This window comes from Oryctolagus cuniculus, chromosome 14 (genome assembly GCF_051225735.1).
Source record: "Oryctolagus cuniculus isolate XC-2025 breed Fujian yellow rabbit chromosome 14, ASM5122573v1, whole genome shotgun sequence".
Classification (NCBI taxonomy): domain Eukaryota; kingdom Metazoa; phylum Chordata; class Mammalia; order Lagomorpha; family Leporidae; genus Oryctolagus; species Oryctolagus cuniculus.
The window spans coordinates 64585098-64593578 of record NC_142880.1 but is presented as its reverse complement, the minus strand read 5'-3'; the positions used below and the strand labels follow the sequence as shown (position 1 = coordinate 64593578).

Below are 8481 nucleotides of genomic sequence, written 5' to 3'. Positions count from 1 at the left end.
GCGGGATTTACGGGAGTCTACACTGCGCGGGGCGCCGCTCCGCACGCTCGTCTGAGCGCGGCCGCGGATTCCAGGGCTAAGCCGGCGGCAGCACGCGCTCCGAGCAGGTGGCCGCTCGGCCGCAGCCGCCCTCCTCTGCCCCTGCGCCCCTCGCTCGGCTCGGACGCCTGGTGTCCGCGGCGGCCGGAGGAGAAGCATCCTCCACGCCGCCAACTCCATCAATGGGACTCCCCGCGTGGGAAACGTCCCCTCCCGGAGGACTTGCCCTCCGACGGCCCAGCCGCTCGCTCGCCTCGCCTCCCTGGGCCGGGGCGGGCGGACGCCACGAGCTCCTCCTCCCGGACCCCGGGTGGACGCGGCGCTCCCTCCGCGGCCGGAGCGCAGCCGGCACCACCCGCCGCCGAGGGGGCGGGGGCGATGCCGCGGGGGGCGGGCGCGGCGCGCGGGGAGGGGAAGGGGTTCTCGCGCGATTGGGCGAGGTTTCCGGTGTTGTGACTGAAACCCGTCAATATGGCGGCGATCGGCCGCGGCCGCTCTCTGAAGAACCTCCGAATACGAGGTAAGCGCGCTGCAGCCCTCACTCCTCACCTCTCGGCGCCCGCCACCCCTGGCACTTGCCTTCCCCTGGCCCTGGGTCGGGGGAGCGGGGCGGGGGCGCTGGCCGGAGCCTGGGCAGCCGCCGCTGGCCTGCGAGCGAATCCTAATTGGGGCTGTGTGTCTGTTTCGCGCAGGGCGGAATGACAGCGGCGAGGAGAACGTCCCGCTGGATCTGACCCGAGGTAACGCGGGGCGCCGAGAGCGCCGGCGAGGGCGCGCTGCTGGGGAGGAGCTGGGGCCGGGGCGGGCCTCGCACGGGACCCGCGACGGGGACGGGGGGCGCAGCCCGAGCCCCGCCTGCCGGCCCGCGGGAGCCCCGCCAGGCCGCCTCGCTGAACCCATCCCCCTTCCCGGTGCCCGCTTCACTCTGCCTGAACCCTTCTCTGGGGGCCTCGGGCTGCCGCGGGGGGGGGGGGCGGGCGGCTGGGGAGCCGCGAGCGGAACTGGCGGAGCCGGCGACCCCTGGGCTCGGTGGCCCCCGGGGGCAGCGGCTTCCACCCGTGCCGAAGCTCGTGCCGCCGGCTCCCGGGGCCGGCCGGAGGGAGGTGGAGGTTGTTATTTGGGTTGCAGGAGGATGTTTGAGGGAAGAGCGACCACATCCTGCCCTCCCCGTCTCCCGGCGCAGAAGCCGGACCTGCTGGCTTTTTTGCTCACTGCGTGCCTGCCTTTTTTTTTTTTTCTCTTTGCCCCGCGTCCTGTGGGGACCGCCAGCATCGGTAGCTCGGTGCTGAGCCCTGGAGCCGGTCAGGACTGCTGCGTGGCTGGTTTCCGCCGTGTTTTCCTTCTGTTTCTGTTTCCCGGGCCGCTGGGACCGTGCTTCGCCGAAGACCGCCCCCTCGCCCTGCTGCAGGTTCATTGTTTACCTCCTGCAGTGGCGACGGGTTTGTTTACACCTAGGGAACTGAGTGACCCTGGCTTCTCTTTTGAAGGACCGGCTCCGGCTCCACTCCGTATTCTCCATAGCAGGGACGGGACCGTAGTGGGGTTTTATTCCACCTTATCTTGCCGAAGATTGCGTGATTGGGTACTTGCGACGAGGTTCTTTTCTGCTGCACGATAAACAGGATTTGGTCTGCTGGTTCGCGCCAAGTCCCGTTTCGTACCAGCTGTAGCTTGTGGTGTAACGTGGTTCAGCTGCGTAGCATCAGTTGCTTGTTGAGCTCTGTAAAGCGCTGTAGGAAGTTGAAGTCGTCGTAAACAGTCGATACGCGGTCGATGTGCTACTTAACCCTATGTTCTTGACGTAACAATCGCTCTCCACGTATTTATGGTGGACGTGGGCTTGGTGTTGAGGATCATCGCTGAATTAAAGCGTAGTATGATTTGTTCTGTATGTCCTGATGGGAGGTAGCCTTTGTAAACTGGAAGGCCGGTTTTCATGGAGCTACGAGAGTGTATTTTTGTAACCGTGTTTTATTCTGCAACTTCAAGGACGGAGTTTTCGTGAACTTTGGTAGGCAAGAGAGTTTCAAAAATACAATATAGTAGGGCTTGAGTACTAAAAATGGCACTGATTACGATCACCAGTGCACTGCTTTGGAGCAGTTTTTCAGCAGCTTAGAGGTTAGAAAGTAGTGAAGAAACATGTCGTCAGCCTTTCGGCTTTTGTGCAGTAGTTTGAAAACTCTATATGACAGACATAGGGAAAAAAATTTGTATGAAATGTTTGCTGTTTTCAAGGAAACCTGTGAACAAAAATAAGGGTCATTCTTAACAGGCCTGAAATTTAGCATTTTGAGTTAAATAACAGATGTAGTTTATTAGAGATTTGTGTACACACACACACACAAGCATGTGTGTTTTTAGAGGGAGGTGAAAAGTACATACTAGGTAAACTTGAGGTCAGTTTGTGCATTAAAAACCTACTTGGGCATGCTAGAAATAAATTTTAGTTGTACCTTAAATTTTGTTGAATTTATTGAATTTGTTGAGCTATATTTGTATTTCATTGTTTTTCTGATATCAAAAATTTTGGTTGTATAAAAGCTCAGATATAAATTTGGATACCTTGGGTTTACTCTAGTTTTACTCAGGTACACATGTAGCTCTGTATGTTTATTATTTAAAATGCTATATTCTCTAAGAATTTATTTTATAAATAACTGTTCATAAGCATTTCCAGGATTATATAAAAATAATACAGAGACTACTGTTTGTTTGCCCTGACAAAATGTATTTCAGTTTGGAATAAATGTACACAGCCAGTTGAAACCAATTTCACAAGTGATTTACAACTATGAGTGAGAGGTTACATGAGAACTCTATTCCTGAATCATAAGGAAGTTTATAATAAAGAAAATCTGAGTTAGATTCATTTTATAGCAACACTGTTTAAAGAAACTATTATTCTGACAGACGTTTCATTGTTCAAAAAAGGCTTGTGGATCTAACTTGAAGAAAGTTCATGAGGAATTAAACTTTAGTAATGATTTGAGAACTGTGAGGCAGTCTGGGTTACAGCTGAAGGGCAGCTGTTTGTGGATTGAATTACAGTATGTAAAAAAGATAAAGTTCAGGCAACCAAATCACTTTTTGATTAATGTCAAGGCGCCGTTTTCTCTTACTCTAATTATTTTCATGTAATCTTTGAGAGGTTTATTGTATAGATATCTAACAAAGTTCTTTATAAAATACAAGTTAAAATCATTGTAACCCCTAAGGGAGCCATTAGTGTGTGATGAAAAAGAGCTAACTATGAAGTCAAATAATTCTGGGTTGTAATCTCAGCTGTGATATTTAGGAGGTGGGTGATTTGGCGCAACTTATTTGACCTTGCTTAACCCCTCCTTTCTTCATCTCAAAAAGAAGAGGTAACCTCAAAGGATTATTGAGAATCTGAGAAATAAATGAGGTAGTTCTTAAAGTACTCAGTACAGGATCAGGTACTTTGTCATATTAGCAACTTTCCTACCATGTCAAATCAAGATTCTTAAATCACATTGGAGATACTTCAAATAATTGTTTAGAGTATGTACATGTTAATAAGAAGTAAGGATTTTGGTATTCAAGCTTCCTTTTGTTGAGACCTTGTATTGTACTAATTAAGTATAGTTTATCTGAAGTAGAGGTCCTGAGTGTAATGACTATAAAAAGAGAACTCTTTTTTTAAAAAATAAAGATTGCCAGTAAATTAAGTCTAATGAAGTACAACCCGTTATATGCACTTAAGATGAAATGTGATACTTTATTTTATAGAATCTTAGAATTTTTCTGTGACTTCAGAAAATTTCTTAAGCTGACTAGGCTAGTCTTACGAGCTTCTTGGGGCCTGCTGGTGTTCTAAGGTTCTTTGATTCTGGTACTAGTGTTAGTGCTGTGCTTCCTACTTGGAGTTTTGCAGTTAAAAATGTTGATGAATTAAGTTTGACCTAGGATCAGGATTTTGTAGTAGATTCCACAGTGAACTTGTTGATCATTTTTGCTTTTCATTTTATTCTCTTAGCTACTCTACTTAATTTGTGAAAGTCCCCAATATTTGCTATTGATATCATTAAATACTGTCTCTGTGCTGCCTGCCAAAATGTATTTTGAAACTCAAATGCTTCCCTTAGCAACTTCAGCTGAAAAGATAGCCTATTTAAAAAAGCAGTCCAGTAGTGTATCTCTTCCTGGTACTAAATAACTTGAAAAGACAGTGTTCTTCCTGGGTATGCCCTGCTAGTATAATTATTGTTTGAAGTGAATTCTCAGAACATGGACACCTGGATTCAAATAAAATTATTAAAATATGATTTATTTAAAGTGCTATTGAGTTTTATTTTGTTATTCATTTCCATTAGTAAGAGTAAAAAAGTTGACTGTCTTAGTTTAATAAGCAGAAAAGTAGGAAGGTCTTCTGAAATGATATGGGATTTCAACATTAACTTTGTTTTCTCTTTTCTTCTTGTTAGGAGGTTATTTGTTTAAGCTATTACTTCAGTAGATGAAATGTACAGTATAAAATGAGAACTGTAAAATGTATACTAGTTGCTGAAGGAATACAATTGTGAAAGGTGTTGCCCCCTGTTGAGCAGTTTGGTGGTACAGTCATAGAGATGTGATAGCAGTTTGGAACAATAAATTAAGTAGTCAGATTGTACAAGGAATTGAAGTAGAGGAGAGAACGATTAAGTATCTGGGGGAGGTGTTAGAGGATCAAAGTTTCACAGATACTTCAATCTTCTAAGAGTAGAGGACATAGTCGAAGGAAATTCAGATTCTCTAGGGAATATCCCACACATTGGGAAAGGTCAAGGCAGTAGATAGAAGAGTTGCACAGGAGGCTATTGATGTAATCCGATAGTTGATGGAGGACTAGACCAGGGTGTCAGCTACAGAATGAAGTCAAATATGTATTAGAGTTGAAGAAGTAATTAGTTTGCTTTCTTCAAATTCCCCACTGACTTTGTAATCCCCTTATTCGGTGCAGGGAACTTTATTTCTATACCTAGAAGGTAAAGGATGTTCAGTGAGAATTGCCTAATCTTCTCCCCAATACTCCTGTTGCCTTGAGTCAGAGAATAAAGCTTCTCTATTCCTTTTTGAGGAAGCTATGTTGTGCTCCTAACACTGTTTCCTCTAAGGGTCTCTGTAGCATTAAAATTTTGTTTCTTCCTTCCCATTGGTTCAGTTTTCTCATGTTCAGCAAGCACTTGTTTGATCCTTCATAAAGACCACGTACTTGCTAGGTATGGGTAGAGGTGGGAGATACGGAGTGACAAAAGATTGTATAGGTTCAACAGAAGGATTAGCTTGCCCTCACCCCACAACTTTTATTTTACCTTTTTTTTTTTTTTTTTTTTTTTTTTTTTTTTTTTGACAGGCAAAGTGGACAGTGAGAGAGAGAGACAGAGAGAAAGGTCTTCCTTTTGCCGTTGGTTCACTCTCCAATGGCCGCCGTGGCCGGCGCACCACACTGATCCGATGGCAGGAGCCAGGAGCCAGGTGCTTTTCCTGGTCTCCCATGGGGTGCAGGGCCCAAGCACCTGGGCCATCCTCCACTGCACTCCCTGGCCACAGCAGAGAGCTGGCCTGGAAGAGGGGCAACCGGGACAGAATCCGGCGCCCCGACCAGGACTAGAACCCGGTGTGCCTGCGCCGCTAGGCGGAGGATTAGCCTAGTGAGCCGCAGCGCCGCCTATTTTACCTTTTAAAAAGATTTATTTATTTAAAATGTAGAGCAATAAGGTGGGCAGGCGGGCGAGCGAGCAAGAGAGAGAGAGAGAGAGAGAGACTTGTTATGCCATGGCTTTATTTATTTATTTATTTTTACCTGCTATAGTATAAGTGTAGCTTGTCCCCTGTAATGAAAATAATTTCTTTAAGGATGCTGATAACCTCTTGGAAAATTCATTGGCATTTTTAAGTTCTGTGTTCTACTATTAGTACTATTATTGTTGTAATTTGTGCTAGACACTAAAAATATATTATCTCACTTTATCTTTAACTAGGTTGGCCTAGCCCTGTTTTACAGTTGAGAATGTAGGCTTTGAAGTTTTAAAGGACTGAAACTCAGAAAGTTAAGTGATTCAACTAGGTCATGGGACTAGTGAGTGACTAACTGGTGTTTAGTAATCATATCAAAGTCATGATGTTTGAAACTTTGCACCCTAAAATATACCTGCTTTTCCACCACCACCATCCTCTTTTATTAAAGCTAGTGACCAGGGCCAGCACTGTGGTGCCGGCATCCTTTGTGGGCGCCATGGTCCCAGTCCCCTCTGTTCCACTTCCCATCCAGCTCTCTGCTGGTGGCCTGGGAAAGCAATGGAAGATGACCCAAGTACTTGGGCCCCTGCATCCACAGGGAAGACCCAGAGGAAGCTCCTGGCTTCTGGCTTCAGATTGGCCCAGCTCTGGCCCTTGTGGCCATTTGGGGCAGTGGAAGGAAGATCTCTCTCCCCTTCTCCCCTCTCCTCTCCCCTCCCCTCCCCCTCTCCCCTCCCTCTCTCCTCTCCTCTCCTCTCCCCTCCTCTCTCCTCTCTCTCCCCTCCTCTCTCCTCTCTCTCCCCCTCCCCCTTGCCTCCCCTCCCTCTCTATAACTGCCTTTCAAATAAATAATATAAATCTTCTAAAAACATGTAAAGCCAGAGACCACATACTCATCCTTTTAATTCTGTTGAGAAATTCTTCCCATTTGCCTCTGAAATATCTATTAAATCTGTTGTATTCAATCTCTCCTTCTGTTCCTATTGTGATTATCTACTTCAAGTCCTCATTATCTCATTTGGATGACAGTAAAATCAGCTCTTCTCACCTTTTTTCCCTCCCTCTGCTGTATGGTTGCCAGGATTACATAGAAATCTATATCTGGTCCCGTTTTTCTCTTAAGTCAGCAAAATAAACCTATTCCCATTTTATAGGCTCATTTTTGTTCACATAGGTCAAATTTCTTAGCTTGGCCTTCAAGGCTTTTTATAATTTATTCCTGATTTCGTTTGTACTATCTTAACCATACTTTTCAGAGTGTATCTGTCTTGCTGCATAGTTCACTTGTGTAACTCACTTCTTACCCTTGCTGCTCCCTGCCCCCAACCCCAGAGTAATAGTCTAAAGCACCAAACTCCCTATCCTTTTCTTTCCACTTGGAAACTGCTTGTAGTTGGGAATAGTTTCTTTAGTTAAAGACTATACCTTGAAAATGGCATGCTGTTTTGTATTTATTTGACCTTGCATAGTTGTTTCCTCTGCCTAGAATTGATTTAGAGCACTCTAGCTGTAGCAGTCCCAATTCTTTAAGGTCAAGGTCACTTGCCACTTGTAGAAATTCTTTATCTTCCCATTGGGGATTTATTGCTTCCTGCTCTTCTATATTTTTTTTTATTCCTTTCCAAATACTATTATGCTGTTGTAGTTGTTTGTTCATTTCTTTCTCCTTCACTAGATCTTAAGCTTCTTGAGGGCAGGATTCTCCCTTACTCATTAACATTATCTCCTCACCTCCCAGCATCTATAATAAAATAATAACTGAAGCATTAAAATAATAACAGAAGAATGGAGAGAGAGATGGGAAGAGGAACAGCACAGCATTGAGAATAGAAGTAAAAGGGCACTTTTCTGTTGTGAAGGACGGTGAAATTGATGATGCCTTAAAATGGAGATGGGATGATAATGAGATAAGCTTCAGACTTTGAATTTAAGATGGTTAATGCCTCCAGAGATGTGTGAGAGGTGGAAGAGAAGTTTAGTAGTGCTAGTTTTAAACTTGTCCAGTCAATTGTTCTCTGCATAGTGTTGAGAAAAGGAAGAATGTAAATGGAGAAAGTGCTAGATTTGAGGGTTTGATAATAAAATGATCAAAAGTGTATGTCTTAGTGTAGGAATTAATAAGATAGGGGCCAACAGAGGAGGAAAAAATGTAGGGAGATTGTGATCTCTGGAGTCAAAAAGCATAGTTTTGAGCTGAAGGGCCTGCCAGACTATGGTGTTGAAGTAGCTGGTCTAGGGAGCTCAGTTCTACTGTTTCTTAATCTGGGGATGATATTCTGTGCTATCTAACCTCTCTGGGCTTTCATTTCCTCACCTCCAAAATGGATAATACCTAAAAATTATAGCACTTTCACCTTTAGTCTGCAATTCTCAGATATCACTATAGAATATTAAAAGGTTAAAAAGAAAGCATTTATAGCCTTGTTAAATCACTGAGAAGTATTCCCATAAACAATAATGAATACATGTAGGAGTGCTGGTATTTCATAGCACTTTAAATGTAAATTACAGTCAACTCTCAATTTCCTTTTAAGTGATCCATCTGCTGTGACTTGCTGCCTCCTCCCCCTCCTAGGGCTCAGGCTACTGAAAATAGGGCTGTGAAAAACACAGTAGGGTGAGTGAATGGTTTGCATGCCTGTGTATGTGTTCCTCTATCACTAAACTAAACGCAGTCTACTCTCAGTTAACTGCACT

At 44.9% G+C, this 8481-nt stretch overlaps 1 protein-coding gene across 10 annotated transcripts in view; it reads left to right on the top strand.

The window, feature by feature from the left end:
- Positions 1-432: 432 nt before the first annotated feature.
- Positions 433-8481, top strand: part of RICTOR (RPTOR independent companion of MTOR complex 2) — a 159658-nt gene continuing 151609 nt past the window's right edge. For 3 of the 10 annotated variants that reach the window (XM_089313144.1, XM_089313141.1, XM_089313138.1), the window contains exons 1-2: positions 486-559; positions 732-779. Coding sequence is in view for 2 of the 10 variants with exons in the window: in XM_070056656.2 (XP_069912757.1) it covers positions 511-559; positions 732-779 (97 nt within the window). In the remaining 8 variants the exon portion in view is untranslated. Of the gene's footprint in view, positions 560-731; positions 780-8481 lie in introns of all 10 variants that reach the window. The other 7 variants (XM_070056656.2, XM_070056651.2, XM_089313145.1 and 4 more) reach the window with 5 other exon arrangements.